Source organism: Filicampus tigris, chromosome 8 (assembly GCF_054856515.1).
Source record: "Filicampus tigris isolate MCC_2025a chromosome 8, RoL_Ftig_1.0, whole genome shotgun sequence".
NCBI classification, from domain to species: domain Eukaryota; kingdom Metazoa; phylum Chordata; class Actinopteri; order Syngnathiformes; family Syngnathidae; genus Filicampus; species Filicampus tigris.
The window spans coordinates 20,476,353-20,492,557 of record NC_141224.1 but is presented as its reverse complement, the minus strand read 5'-3'; the positions used below and the strand labels follow the sequence as shown (position 1 = coordinate 20,492,557).

Here is a 16,205-nt window from a genome sequence, read left to right as displayed (position 1 = left end):
TTCACGTCAGTGCATAGCGCCCTCCCTCAGGGGCTCAGCCCAGATTCTCTTCCAAGCAGAACAGCACAGTCTCATCTTGGATTACATAAGCGTGTGTGTGCTGGCTCCCAACCTGTTCCATATGAAGAGACCTCTTGTCAGGATTTGTTGAGGAGGACATGGGCGGAAAGAATCCCAAACTCAGATTAAATTCGTCCTTTGTCCTGACGTCAGATCCGTTGGATTTTGATGTTAATTAGCACATTGGAACATAGCAATATTCATGGTATTGTTTGTGTTGCTCTTGGGGAAAAAATAGACTGGTGTTTGTTTAAAGGCTCATTCGGGTGTCTACGCTGCAACACGCGGCTGTCAAATTTTTCCAAAAGGCAAAGACAGAATTCTGAATCACTTCCTGAAAAGGGCTTTTGCACTGACTTCTCTAAGTCAAGTCATATGTATTTATATAGCCCTTAATCACAGTCCTGAATAAGAAAATGGGATGAGGTTCCATGTGAATAAGTCATCAGTGGAATACTGAATGGCCTAAGTGGGCCACTCACCTTGACGACTTGGGATCCCAAATAACCACATCAGCATCTGAGTTCTTGGCTATGCGGCCTTTTTGCGGGTAGAAGTTGAAGATTTTCGCTGCGTTGCTGCTGGTGACAGCTACAAATCGATTCTCATCCATTTTGCCGCTGTGCTGGGAAGTTAGAAATGCACAAATAAGCCAGTTTGAGTGAGAGAGCACAGCTGATAGCACTGTATGCAATTAACAGACAGAAACCAGTGTGGGGCAATGTGTGATTTGAAAGCTCTGCAAAATAAATCTACACTGAGAAAAAGCACTGTCAGTTCTATGGATTGATATGTCGATCTCTGTTTACTCTCCAGAGAAACAGAGCGCCACAAATGCTCAGTTGCAACTGCGATTAATGCAATAGCTGTTGAAAAATTGCAAGTGCTATCTATACAGGTAATCAAATAAAAGAAATCCATGGTTGTAGGAGACCACAATGAATCTTAAAGGACATACAGTATGCTCATCTCATGCTTTACAGTACCCAAGTGGACAAACACAAAATGATATTGGTGATTGCTGTACTGCAAGGTTGCCAAATTGCAGTTTCCAACATCTTGGCACGTTCACAAAAAAAAAAAAAAAATATATATATATATATATATATATATATACATGAGTGCAGCTATAGTGAACAGCTGAGCCATCCACATCATGACACCCTGTTTCCAATTAAAACCAGTTTACCTGCGGAATGTTCCAAACCGGTGTTTTTGGGGTTTTTTTCAATTATTTTTTTTAATGTTTTACTCAAACTTTCCAAGTCTTTTGCTGCCGGCTCTTCTGGAATGTGTCGCAGGTATCAAATTCCAAAAGAGTGCGACTGGTTAGCACGTCCGCCTCACAGTGCAGAGGTTCGATTACGGCTCCGGCCTTCCTGTGTGGAGTTTGCAGGCATGTTCTCCCTGTGCCTGCGTGGGTTTTCTCCGGGTACTCCGGTTTCCTCCCACATTCCAAAAACATGCATGGTAGGTTGATTGGGCACTTTTAATTGCCCCTAGGTGTGATCGTGAGTGCCGATGTTTGTTTGTCTCTGTGTGCCCTGCGATTGGCTGGCAACCAATTCAGGGTGTCCCCCGCCTACTGCCCGAAGACAGCTGGGATAGGCTCCGGCACGCCCCGCGACCCTTGTGAGGATAAGTGGTATCGATAATGGATGTCGGATGTTCTATGCAAGCCCACTTGTTGAAACAAGGCACACTGATAAATATTGCATTTGTGGAATAAGAGTTAATCCACCCGTTTTTCCCCGCGACCTTTGTGAGGATAAGCGGTATAGATAATGGATGGATGGATGGATGGATGGATGGATGGATGGATGGATGGATGGATGGATGTATCAATACGTTTCGGCTCGCAACCCAAGTATCGGGTTTCCGTATCGGATTTGAACAAAAGTGTATTGTCCCAGCCCAACTAAATATCTTGCCTTTGTAGTTTATGAACGTAGATTGAAAAGGATTTGCAAATCATTACTGTATATTCTGTTGCTATTTATATTTTACACAATGTCCCAACTTCATTGGAATTGGAGTTTGTACCTAACATGGTTTAATTTGAGAGGAGAAAAATTCAGAGATTCATACAATGAGTAGTTTTAGTGGTATGGGGGTCATAGTCAAGTAAAATCATGTAAATTCTCCATCTGTGTAAATATGTCAAATCAACACGTCTTTTCTCTGATGATTGGCTCTCCTATAATTAACATTTTGTATAAATCGTGCATACAAATTGTCGGTTGAGAAAAAATACATTGAATCACGAGAGAGTGCAGCTTCACGTTTTTTAGTGATATGGAAAAGGTGAATATCAGAGGTTAAAGAAAAAAATGTGATCCTTGTGCTATACCCTGAGGATAAAAGTAAGTATGTGCAAGTATGGGCATGTGATGAGGACATACCACTCCTTTCTCCCAAACGACGGACATCCTGTCCTCCACGCCGTTCACCCCGTTGGGGATCTTGGTGAAGTCGTCTTTTCCGAGAGCTTTCTGACAAACTGAGAAGGTACAGTTGTCGGTCCCCGTCACACTGAGGTCATCACTATTTAGGGGATAAAATTATGAATGAATGACAGAATAAAAGTGTCGAATAATAAGGAAATAATTCAAATAAGCAGATCTTGATGATGTCTCTCTTGGAATGGAAATTGTATTAGTTACTATACATTCATTGTTCTAATCATTGTATTGATTTTCCCTTTATGATGTTTCAGTAATAGTGTTATTCCAACCACATACACACGGAATTGTGTTTCAACCTGGATACACGCAAAACCCCATACTCAGGTATTTGGTTGTTTTGCCAACATATAGCTTTGACAGCATCCATCAAACAATTTGTTTTATATTATTTGTCCTTATTTGGTTTGCAGGTGAGAGGCTGGGACCAACTTGGATTGTTTGCCACCCACAACCACTCATGCTCACACTATTACCTGAGGGAAAACTGCACCTTAAATTAAGATGACATGTATATTTTGGAATGTGGATTATGTAGTGGAAACCCACGCAAGCCACCTACTTGGCCAGCAGGTCCATGAGGTACCCGGGGGTGCTGGGGTCAGGTCTTAGTGGAGGACCCATGACAAAGGAAGCCGCATGGGCCCAATCCTTGTGCCAGTAGTGTGTCCCGTCAGTTCCCAGTCCAGCTGCTATGGGCTCCCCAAACACCACCCGCCCTGGTCGGACATGAAAGCTTTACTTCAGCTTAACTAAACAATATCGGCATCATTCAATGTAGAAGAGTGGGACTGTTTTGTAATATTTCCTCGTGAGATGTCAAATATCACATGGAAGTATTCAGTACTTTTAAAAACATCAATGTAAGGGAATTGTAGCATTCCCTCACACATCAATTGAGCATCCCTCACCCACCATCTCTGCGTGCATTGGACACCACCTTGGCTGCAGATTTGCTCATGACATGGACCACATACAGAGGGCAGTTGACAGCACTGGCAATGGTGATGGCTCTTTGGGTGGCCTCAGCCTCGACTTCCTCTGGCCGACACAGTTCATGACCCTCGGGCCCTCTGACGCCCATGGACAACATCTTCTTAGCCCCCTGTTGTGTCGAGTGTGTTGTGATGGAGCAGAGAGCGACAAAGTAAGGTGATAGTGATGGTTGGAGAACAACTGCACAGAGTGCCACAATATCTTTAACTCAACTGACCCAACACATATCTTACACAAAAGGGTGGAATAATTATTAATAACAAAATAAGCATTAAGAAGCATATTAATTATAAAATAAGCATTAAGAACATGAGCTTCCAGAAAACCTCAATAATAAGCAGTGAAGAGCCACATTGCAAGCTGCACTTTTTTTTAAAGATCTGCTGCCCTCTAGTGGTGTTTCTCGTCATAGCAACTGTATGAATAGATAAACCAGCTAATCACCACCTAATTAAAATTATATAAGTCATATTTTGACAAAAAAACATTACTTTTTGCCTTAAACACCTCCTCATGATAACAACCACCTCTGCTAACGTCAGCTGCATACTTACAGAAGCTAAACAGCCTTCGATGAAAATATTAATAAATATACTGTAGTATAATCAGTATTTGGTTAATTGTTTGTGTTTTCTGAAAAAAAAGACTTGGGCCATTACTTTAGGAAGATGACATAACTGTACACTTTGCAAAGATTTTATACAGTGGTAATAGAAGGAGGTGGGCATTTTACTAAATTTTGCTGGTCGGTCACTCATCATCCGTCAGCCGCCTGGGTACTCGTCCGTCATTTTTCGTGCTGAACCAAATTGTAACTGTCAGTCGGTCAGTCCATCAGTCTGTCAGTCAGCCTGTCAGTTAAGTCCATCAGTTAGTCCATCAGTAGTCCATTTGTCCGTTAGTCGGTCCCCCCAGAAAACGTCAGCGTCTGTCAGTGACGGACTGACGGATGCGGTTAATGGCAATTACGCTGACGGACGAAAATCTACTTCTACCTCTGCTTAGTCCATCATTTTTAAAAAGTGTCCCGTCATCCGTCAATCATCAGCAAAACGGGAGTCCATCAGCGACGGACTGACCGACCAGTCCGTCAGTCTGATGGAGTGCCCACCTCTGCTTTTTCTCTGCTCTCTGTTTTGTGCAAGTGCGTTTGTGTGTGACGTGTGTGTATATGTCCGTATTTAATTTGACCCACCAACCTCAGCAATCAGGTCTCCATTCTCAGCATGCACTTGAGCTATTGCGCCAATGGTCTTACATTGGGCAAAGGCAGCATAAAGTTCAGAATCCTGCAGCATGTACAGATCTTTATATGCCATAAACATCTTAAAGGAATTGACTCCTCTCTCTTTGGCGATAATCTCCATTTCTTTTTTGACCTAGGAAGGAGAAAAATTGCAATGATCTCATTGTTATAGTTCTGAAGGTACGTATGATGCGTTCTTGACGGTCCGAAAATATTCAATTAACTTACACATATTGTATGTGTTGTGTTTGCAGGTTTTTCATCTGCTTGTGTGGGTTTTTTTCCGGACACTTTAGATTGTCCCCACATTCCAAAACCATGAATGTTAGGTAAATTGAACGCACTAAAGCAGGGGCGGAGCCATGAGTGGGCCTGGGTGGGCACAGGCCCACCCAGATCGACAGACTGCCTACCCAGTAGGATTCATGAAAAAAAAAAAAAAAAACTTTTAAATGTTATTACATTATTATTGAATTATTTTTGAATTACAGTGGTACCTCTACTAATGAAATTAATTGGTTCTGGAAAAAATTTCTTAAGTAGAAAATGTTGTAAGTAGAGACACGTTTTCCATGTAAATGCCCTAATCCGTTCCAACCCCCCCAATATTCAGACATAAATGTTTTATAAGCATAAAAATGCATCAAAACATGTAACAAATACAAGTTACAGATTTAGATTATTGTACAATAAATGAGAGTTATGCATAATGAAAAAAAAAACAAAGAATAGAGTAAAGAAAAAAAATGATGGTCGTTTACCTTTTAATTGCTGTCCACATCGCTTTTTGCCCTCTTTGGTTCATGTTCTCTCTCAGAAGTGTTTTTTGCCTGGCGTTTTGTAAAGAACTGATTTAATAACGTGCCGACTGTCGATACATTATGGTCATATTCTTTGGCGAGATCAACCAAACGCATCCCCTTTTCATACCTTTTTATCATCTCTTGCTTTGTTTGTATGGACAAAAAAAACAACATTTTCTTCTTTTTTTCTTTTCCTCGTTTCTAATTCACGTTAAACTATCGGAACACCCCATGGCCCGAGGGGCGAATAACGAGGACGCTGCATAGACATATCTATCACATATCTATCTATCTATCTACCTGTCTATCTACACACATAGACACATACGGTTGAAGTCCCTCTTAGCCAATGGGATGCCAGTAAGATGCTAGGTAATAGCTAATGGCAGAGTAGCTATGAGTATGTTGCGTTCAGGAAACTCCGGAGCTGCGAGTCGCAGCCCATACTCTCTTTTTACCTTTCGTATCTGGAAATTTCTTTCGTAACAAGAGGCAATATTTTCCTGTTGAGGCGTTTCGTAACTTGAAAATTTCGTATGAAGAGACGTTCATAAGTAGAGGTACCACTGTAGTGTGTCGTTGTGTTTTTTATTTTATTGAATATTAAAAATGGCATAATTGTGGTTGTCTAAGGAATATCCGAACTTCATATTATTCAGTTTGTCGTTTTATTTGAATATGTGATGTGTCGGCACAGGAGGATTGTGCTCAGTGAGAGAAATAGTCAGGCCCACCCTGATTTTTCTAGCCCCACCCATTAACCACGTTCTGGCTCCGCCCCTGTACTAAAGTACATTGGTATGACTCTGAATGCCTGCATTTAGCTAAAGACTAGTCGTGGGTGTACCTATCTCTGCTTCTCATTAGGGTTCTACCTAATGAGAACAAGGGGTCAAGAAAATGGATGGATGGAGGAGGACAAACTGATGGGTGCTACCCCTTTTGACAACGCGCAACAGCTGGGAGGCGCTTCCCGACGATGTACGGCGTACATGTTTGAAAAGGTGTTCCCACCTGTACAAATTACGCCAAAAGCGTAAAACTTGACAGGTATGCATTACGTGGAGCGGTCAGTTTCAGAAAGGAATTTTTGGGGGGACTATACTGTCATCTGTCCAACTAGTTTATCTTTTACTATAAGTCAAAATAACCTCAAGAGTTATGACATTGACATTGATATAGATGTTGAACTAAACATCTGAAGAGACTTAACATAAGACAAATAGGGCTTTATATACGTAGTCATCAATGTATAAAACTGGCTAATCGAAATAGACTGAACTCAGAAAAAGTAATAGATTATTTATTTATTTATTTATATGAGTTAGCAAGGGCGATCCATTCACCTGGTCACTCCACCATGTGACGGCGACATGCAGTGAGTAGTCACAGCACACTTTGCTGTCCGCCGTCTTGCGCCAAGAGTTAATGGCCTCCAGAAGAGACTTGCCTTTTTGGGGGATGACAAAGTCCACGATCATTGTTGTCCCTCCTGCTACGGCAGCCTGGTGAGGTATAGTTAAAGATTAACCGCTGAAAGGTGTTGTCACCTTGACACAAAATCAACTGATTGAAGGTTGGCTGAAGCAACACCTTCAAGGACATTTGCTTCTCCATCCACTGATGCCAGAAAGTGTTACAATATCAGTGAACTTAACACTGGCATTTAGTTTTGTAAAAATACATATCTAGTCACGGCATCAGTCAAGGTACACTAACCTCCAATCAGAGAGTTAAGTAAGTAAGTACTGTAAGTTATTTTTTCTTTATATAGCACTCAAAGTGCTTTACATGGTTTTATAGAATATACTCATAAAAATATAAAATACAGAATCTCACCATTTTATATATTACAGTTAGAGTCAACAATAAGAAAAACACAACTTAAACAAATGAAAAAAAAAAAAAAAAATCTAATGAAATTCATGCCTATACAATTTTTTAAATCGTCCACTCTACACAACAAGAATCTATAACTTTCTTTTAAATGTTGCATGAGGGTCATATCATAAAAGCCAGTCAGCAGACTGCAGTTGATTGACAGGAAAATACAATGACACCAAATCCATCAAGAGGAGCCTGAGCAGGGTTCAACATTAATGTTGGCTTGTTCAGTCGTGGCCAGTATGCCGCTATGCCGGCCACTACCTGGCGCAATCAGACCAATGCAAAATTCTAACTCACAGGCACCAAAAATAACCCAAAATAGCATTTTTCGTTTTGGACAAAATATTTTTTTAGCACCAAATAAAGAGGTATTAGGTCAACATACAATAACACTATGACACGTTACGTCACTGTGTCATTACTGTCCTAACACATGTCGGAATATCGGCAGCTGTACGACATTAACAACACCAGGCGGCTTACTTAGCCATACAACAACAAAAACTGCTTTTTTGATTTTGAAGATTTTGAAGTTTCCGCTTTGTATTCATCTACTTACAGAATAATTGTAAGCCTCCGGTGATTTGTAAGGTTTCATCTGACAGTGTGGTACAGAGCATGTCGTCAACACCGGTTAGTAAACGAAGTCGGGATGAGACAGACTTGGCCAAGCATTCTCCACTGAAAAATCAGCCTTGGACAGCATCCTCAACACAGAGTAACTTTCTGCCGGTATTGTGGTGGCAAGATGTCAAAATACTTTGAAAATGCCATAATAAAACTAGCTGATGATCAATAATAACCGCTGCGTGTGCGTGCGTGCAGCATGTGTGTAACCACCTAAGACGGCTGCGGTAGAAAAAAAAAGACTTCCCAGAATGCCTTGCTCTGAGCGGCACGCAAGCGACCTATTTATTCTTCATTTTGCCTTTTAAAAGATAATTTATTAAGTGTTTAGAAGGGATGGAACCATGTAGGGGTATTTGTAATGCCTAGACGTAAATCGCCCCCGCCCCCCTAAAATACAATTAAAAATTAAAAATCCAAAAAAATGTTTTTAAAGTCAACCACCACCTCGTGGATATGTATCACCCATCCCGTGAAAAGTGAGGAAACACTGTAAACACTGTAGCCTTTTTTTTTTTCTTGCTGGATAGTGCATGGGATAGTTTTGGACTTTGCAAGTCTTTTGCTGCCGGCTCTTCTGGAATGTGTCGCAGGTATCAAATTCCAAAAGAGTGCGACTGGTTAGCACGTCCGCCTCACAGTGCAGAGGTTCGATTACGGATCCGGCCTTCCTGTGTGGAGTTTGCATGTTCTCCCCGTGCCTGCGTGGGTTTTCTCTGGGTACTCCGGTTTCCTCCCACATTCCAAAAACATGCATGGTAGGTTGGTGATCACTCTAAATTGCCCCTAAGTGTGATTGTGATTGTGTACTTTTGTTTGGCTTTGTGGACCCTGCAATTGGCTGGCAACCAATTCAGGGTGTACCCCGCCTACTGCCCGATGACAGCTGGGATAGGCTCCAGCACGCCCACGACCCTTCTGAGGATAAGCGGTTCGGATAATGGATGGATGTATATATATAGGCAACCACTTAACCAAATAAAATTGAGTGAATACAGCACTTTTTTCAGTGTAGTTATATGACGTGAATGTGCTGTTAGAAAGCTATCAGATTGCAAAGTGTGTGTGTTTGTGTGTGTTTTACCTGAGTTCCAATATGGAAGTCATCCACAGCCTTGGTGCCCATGAACGCCAGCTCCATGTGTGTGTGTGTGTCGATTCCACCCGGCATCACCAGTTTATCACTAGCATCAATAATTCTCACTCCCTCTGGAATGTGAAGATTCAGTCCAACGTCCACTATTTTCCCATTTTCAATATAGACGTCACTGACCACAGAGAAGTCTTCATTCACAACTTTGCCTCCTTTTATCAGGATCCCACGGGGCTCCGCCATCCTGCTGTGCAAGTGATGAATGTCTATGAGAATGCAGGGAGACGGTTTTCAGAGTGGAAAGTCACAATGGCGTTTAATAAGTAACAGGTAGTGTCTGTTCCAAAGTTCACAGAACACCAACAAATATGCTTGTCCTTACAGCTCCCGTGGCCATGAACTCAAGAAACTGTCCTATTTGTCCAATAGTTATAGGTTGCAGTTGCACACACCGTTTGCGTTGACTTTATGCAACATTAAAGTCCCAAGAACCACATTAAGCAGGCCTCAAGTACATCTTATAGATAAATCAGCCACTAGAGGGAGCCAGATCACCGTTCCAAAACATTGGCTTGGTTTCGACGTTTATGTAACACACAAATATCAGGTAAATTTTTTGTAAAATTAGCCTACTTTGCAGTGAAAGATGGGCAAGACTTTGGGAACGTGTTCTGCTCCCCTTGGAAAGAGATTGGATGGCAATGACAATGCAATCATTGTTATTAATATGACTGGCGGCTGTGGACAGATGTACAGCGTCTGCGAAAACATTGTGCAAACAACATGTTCCGTTTACTTTAGAAGCCTAACGAACTTTAGTACACAGTACAAAACACATAATGAGAAGAAAAGATATTCCATATTTGTTAAACGTGTAACTTATCTAACTATTGCTGGGACAGAAGTTGGTCGTAGTTTTCATATTTCTTGCTGGGAGTCCGTTCACAATTTTGATAATGACAGAAATCCAAAATAAAAGCTCCGCCTTCAAAATAAAATGAAATAAAAAAACAAAATTATTGCAAGAAATCATACATAGTCATTTGTGTTCCATTCGATTGTTTTATGTTGACAGTCAAGAAGTGTTTTTGCAACAAATATCTACTGTAAATATGATTAATATACTGACTGCGTCATCATAGGTAGGTGTTATCACAAAAAACATTCTCTCAATGGCATGCAATCAGGGCCTTCTCTGCACGCTAAAACACTATCAGAAGCACTGACCTATTTACAACTTAGATGAATTGATTTCCAACAGTCTGTTACCTTCATTTCATACTTTGCGTCTTGGCTGCGTAGCTTCCAGTCATTTATATGCATATGTGTCATTTATACGTGTGTCTATGTGAGTGTGTTTTGTTTGTTAATTTGTCAAATCAGATTTCACCTTCAATGTGTTGCCGTGTAAAAGTGATTTGCCCAAAAAACTTCAGTTGTAGTCAACAATAGCAAGATCCGTGAAGCCATAAGTTTGTATTTCACTGAATGTAAGCGTGTATCGCACATTTCAGCTCTGGACTCATTACAATTACGAACCTAAACTTAAATCTATACAACTCTGTACTTTCCTCTTAAATAGTTTCGAATGGTCCAACAGCTTGCCTGAAATGTAAAGACTCATCAAAATACAATCACAGAAAAGTGGGCTCAATCCTCAATACACTAACTTTGTGAATGTTGTCTTTATTATATTATACTTTTTTTTTTTTTTTTTTTTTTTAGCTCATAAATCTAAAAAAACACCAGCCCAAAATGTTACCAACTGTGCAGGTCCACAAAACTGGGAGTGATTTCCTTTTTTTTCTGGGAATATTGGAAAGATTGATCCACCTTCTTGGCAGCGACTCCGATGATTTTGGTATCTGCAGACAGCACACTGTGTTTCTGCAATTTGCTATCACTTAATCCAGCCAAATGGGGAACGGTTCAATCTGATTTTTACTGCAAGCAGTTCAAGTTATCATTTCTGGCACGCAAACAATCATTTGCTTCAAGAAATGCCTTTCACATTCAGTATGGGTGTCATTGCCATATTAAGCAGCTTTTCATTCCTTCAATCTGTCCCCCCACCCAATAGTCGCCTAATAAATCCCCAGGATGTGCAGTTTGACTACAAATATGTACATCCACATAACACTCCAGGTATTTGGTGACTTTGTTCTTGCTGCAAGTGAAGGGAATCATCACAATGTCATAATTGGATCAAACGATAGTGTGACAAAAGCAATTACCCTACTTTTTATGATACATCTACAAAGTCCAAGAAAATCCCCAAATGTTCTCCCACTGACCAATTCATTCGGCACAGGTGTATCAGTATATTTGCATTGACAATGTAAACAATGGGCAGTTCAGATGAGGTAATCCTATAAGAGTTTACCAATGAATCCTGTGATTGTTGTTTGTATTGGTGAAGGACAGCACTGTATCATACAGAAAGCCCTTCTCATACGTTTTCCTTATTTTGGCATTAGAAATTTGTATCTGGATAATACAGTCCAACTCTACACCACTGCATGTACATGAGAAACATTAGTAAATCGATACCTTCCCGAAAATATCAATTTAAATGCATGCAGTTTTAATGTGGTGAGTGAGAGTATAATTCAGATGACTTTATTCATTCCATAAGGATATGATTTAATGTCCTGGATTAATTTGTGGGTACAAGTAAAGTCTGTAATCTATCCGCACAGACCCTGAGAGAGTTCAGATATCATTCGGCCTGCAGTTTGAAAGTGTAAATATGGTCAATTCTTCTAATGAGAGTAGCATCTGATGATGATGATGATGAGCTCAATAAAAAAAAAGGGTTTATCATTTTGCCGAGCTAAATATAACTTGAGTCCACTGTGTCAGGCGAGCAAAGTGGCCTAAAACTGCACTTGTCTGTTTTACTTGTGTTCATAATGTGACATTCTTTTAAAATCCCCCCTAACAATATGGTCCTGATAATGCTGAGATATCCCAGCTGCATGCGTCTGCCTCCCTTTCATGAGGAGTTGTTAGCCAATGGGAGAGATTAGCTTTTTACTGCAGTAGATTGGTTGTCTGCGCCGCATCAAGAGAGACAACTTTCCTCATCCATTAGTGTATTAGCAAAGCAACACACATTGGAGAGACAAAGATGCATGCGCTGGCGAGATAAGCGCACGCACGGGGCTTAGGAACACCTAACCTTCACAGTCGCAATAAACAATAACATGTGACTTAAGAGGATTTACATAAGATGAGAGGAGTAATCAGAGGGAGTGAAAAAGCAATGAGGCAGCAATGGCATCTCCTCAAAAGTATCTGTGTTGTGTTGCTGAAAGAGAAAAGTTATGATTCCGCTGGATTTAGAAACAGGCACACGTGTTATCGTTTCATTTCCTCCTGCAGCATTATAAACTCAAAGTTAGTGAGCACCGAACATGGCTCTGAGTGTGCTCAGTTGTTGCAGTGGAAGGGCAACACACGTAAGACACTCAGGTCAATTAGCATTGAGCTACAGTGATGATTTTTTTTTCCGTTAACATATTTTCAGATCAGAATTTGTATCAGTTTGTGTTACTCATTTCAACATCAATATGCACATTATTTGTCCTCATCTGAACTGGTTATGAAAAACAATGTATCCTTTCATGAGCATACTGCCGACACTCATCATTATAAAGCTGTCACTTTGAGGTAGAAGGGAAATCAGAAGAAACAACCCTTTAAAAAAATAATCATAAATCATCAGATGATCTGCATTGTACCTTTGACATGATTTAGTGTTTACTTTTGTCTCAAATGGGGTCATTCTTATAGACTCTCTCTACACACAGTACACACCGGCCGAAAAACAGCCAGTCAGCAAAGACTCAAGTCACTTAGATTCATTAGTTGCACCCCCAAGGGTGAAAACACACGCACATGCACGACAGCTGTTGCCGCAACAAAAAGAAAAAATGTCATTGCATTTGTGAATAGCCTACTGGAAACCTTTAGTTGAAGACACGCATCATCCGCAAGGTCACCACCGGATAAAATTTGCGGGCAATTTAAAATAAACACATGACATGAGAGTGCATTTTCTTAACAATAGCAATGGCGTGATTGTTACTGGCATGCATTTTATACCACAATGAAAAATATGAATGGTAATGGTTGTTCTATATTGGGTGACAGATAACACAACATTTTTGATTGAATAATTTGCACATTTAAAATTATGATTGTCTCAGTGGATATGTTCTGGTGTGTGTATTATATGCACTATGGATGTGTATATTAGAGCAACACAAATTGGGCCTTGATTCTTGATATTCATACCGTGAATTGTTACGGATTACATTACCTCCGATTGACCACCAGATGGCATTGTTCTCCTCAGGCTTCAGACAGTCCAACGAGCTCTCATCCACCCATTATTTAATTTGTGGTGCAGCCCACTGTATTTATTAGGAAATATCACGCGTAATATTTCTATTGATTAATATCAAGGCGCTTGTGTCGGAATTTTATCTCAACAATACTGAATTTATATGATTACTGAAAGCATCTCATAAAATTATATTATTTATGAAATGTATGGTGGTGGATTGCTGTTTGAATTTTTACGTTTAAAATTCAAGGTTACGTATGAATAATTTAAAGTTAAATGTCATCTTTTTATAGTATTTGAATAAACAGTGAGAAGGTATAGCCTGCAAAAGTGACATAATGCCTTCTGACACTGCAGAGAAGCGACATCCACTTCAAAACATGTCATTTTGTTGCAGCTCAAGCCTCACAAAGCAGCCACGAAACACACAAAAATGGAAATACATCTCATGTAGGGAGCAGATGTTTTGCGTGAAGTTTGATGATGATTTTGCTAGGCAAGTTCATTGCTGTGCCAAACCATTGTGCTGTTAAACATGACTGGCAAAAATATTCAAGAGCTTTATGTGCCTCACTGCTCCTTCTGTATTGAAAATAATGGGCTTCTATCCAATTAAAAACGGCATTACATCTCTGAAGTATTAATGCTATCTCTGATTAAGTTTAATTTTGGCATATGCAGATGCAGCGCACAATGAACAAAAAGGAAGCTTTGATTCATTAAACTTAAATCGAGTGCAGGGGTTTAGATAAAGATCTGAAATGTATTTCTAATTACAGATGTAAAAAAATCAATAAACTAACAAATAAGTCAATCACCTCCTCACACACACACACACACGTATATATATATATATATATATATATATATATATATATATATATATATATATACAGACAAACCATATGACGTTACTGGATGCCCAATTATGCATTTTTACATTGTGATAACATCAGGAACAACATTTTTAATAGCACCTCTTGAATGTTGATTGGCAGTAATTGTTCTGCAACAATGGCGTCAGTCCAACACGTGAACGGATGATTTATTTGACCACCTGCTTTGTTGAAATCCTAATTTGGTTGTCTCTTTTTGTGTGATGGCTTCGCATGTCAAAGCCCATTTTTGTTGCAAACACACGCACACTCAAGAAATACAAACAACCTCTGTGCCTTTAACAAAGCGATGGGGATCATTTACAATTGAGATGCCTCTCAATCACTGTCTCAAACTCATTCTTTTTCAAACTGTCCAAATTCTCATGCAGAACAAGTAATAAGCAGGATGGCCGCCCGAGTAACCCACATAGTGTCTTTGTTAATTAAAAGATTTGCAACTACATGTGTCTGCAGATAATCAAAATGACTTCTGCAGCAGCACTCCCACATGCATCGGCACTCCAGAGCTCATTTACTTGCTGGAATCTCATGTTTGTCTAGAATTAATCTATCTTGTCACAATTGAGTTAATTAATTAGTGTTTTAATGCTGCTCTTTATAATTGCAGATGAATCTGCACGCAGAGTAATCACATTAATGCAAATAAAACAGATAATTGTTATCCGAACTTCCTCTGCGGTAGCAGGAAACATTACTGGGGCGCAAGTCCTGGCTATGATTAAAAGGTACACTAGATGGCACCATTGAGCAGAGTTTCCTCCTCACGCCTGCCGTTACCACCTCAATATTGTTCAATTAACTGTCCTGTCCTCGTGTCCTCGCAGAGTGGGTGTACATGCATTTGAGGAATAGATGACACGCCGAGCTCCATGATACCCTCGCGTGTAAGATGAATGTCTTCTAAGTGTTGCCGTGGTGAAATAAAAGGTCAGAATGTTTTCAACAAGTACAAGCAGGATGCTGTTTAAAAAGCGATTGCTATTTGCATGTATCCAGTGTCAATCAAAAGGGGACATTTTCGAGTCTCCCCAGTCCCCTGATAATGATTAATTTGGTTTTTCATAAGATGTATCAACAGCGCAACCTTAGAGTAGAGGCTTCTTTCACAAAATGTCACGGACTTTACTTTCTCCATGAGCCTTTTCCACCGAGGGTGCTCACTGGATTTACAGCATCCGGCTTGTATTCTACCATTGTTGCTTTTATGAGAGAAGTCATTTAAATATTTTAAAAAATAGAAATAAAAATATGATTTGCAAGTGTGCTACCTGCATAAGAGTGTATAGGAATTGCTGGAATAATACACAACATACAACCACAACAATTGTTTTCAGTCTTTAAATAGACAATATGTAGTATGATTTTTTTTTTCTTTGTTTTTTCTTTTTAGTGCAACACTGTATTTACTTCTTGGTATATTATGCGTTGCATAATATGATAAGTATTTTAATTGTTTTGCCCCTCTCTTAAGGTGAAGAAGGATGACCATTATAAAAATGGACCATCACTATTATGAGGTGCAAATCTACCTCACTGCAAATTATAATCACAATTAATAAATGTGTTAAATCAAAACAGAATACCTTTGTAGTAGTAAAGGTTTTGGTCGCAGTGGATAGTATTGATCATTATCATAAGTGGCCATTATTATGTTGTTAAAGCACAATTTTGCTTAGCATTGGCATTGCATGTGAGTCTTGTAAGTGGACCCAAATTTGTGGCTGTGGAGTCATTGTGCAGAGTAAGAAATTTAACTCAAAAGTTGCTGTTCATCTCAGTGA

General features: G+C 39.8%; 1 protein-coding gene across 4 annotated transcripts in view; it reads right to left on the bottom strand.

Moving 5' to 3' along the window:
• dpys (dihydropyrimidinase) overlaps positions 1–10,110 on the bottom strand; it is a 14,502-nt gene extending 4,392 nt beyond the window's left edge. Inside the window, exons 1-9 of one of the 4 annotated variants that reach the window (XM_086038340.1) lie at positions 9,808–10,110; positions 9,355–9,440; positions 9,166–9,290; positions 6,914–7,072; positions 4,718–4,897; positions 3,438–3,627; positions 3,085–3,241; positions 2,463–2,604; positions 543–685 (exon numbers count right to left, since the gene is read on the bottom strand). In XM_086038340.1, coding sequence (XP_085894466.1) covers positions 543–685; positions 2,463–2,604; positions 3,085–3,241; positions 3,438–3,627; positions 4,718–4,897; positions 6,914–7,072; positions 9,166–9,252 — 1,058 coding nt within the window. In that variant the 5' untranslated portion in view covers positions 9,253–9,290; positions 9,355–9,440; positions 9,808–10,110. Of the gene's footprint in view, positions 1–542; positions 686–2,462; positions 2,605–3,084; positions 3,242–3,437; positions 3,628–4,717; positions 4,898–6,913; positions 7,073–8,013; positions 8,336–9,165; positions 9,441–9,807 lie in introns of those variants that run through there. The other 3 variants (XM_086038339.1, XM_086038341.1, XM_086038342.1) reach the window with 3 other exon arrangements.
• Between the last annotated feature and the right edge of the window lie 6,095 nt (positions 10,111–16,205).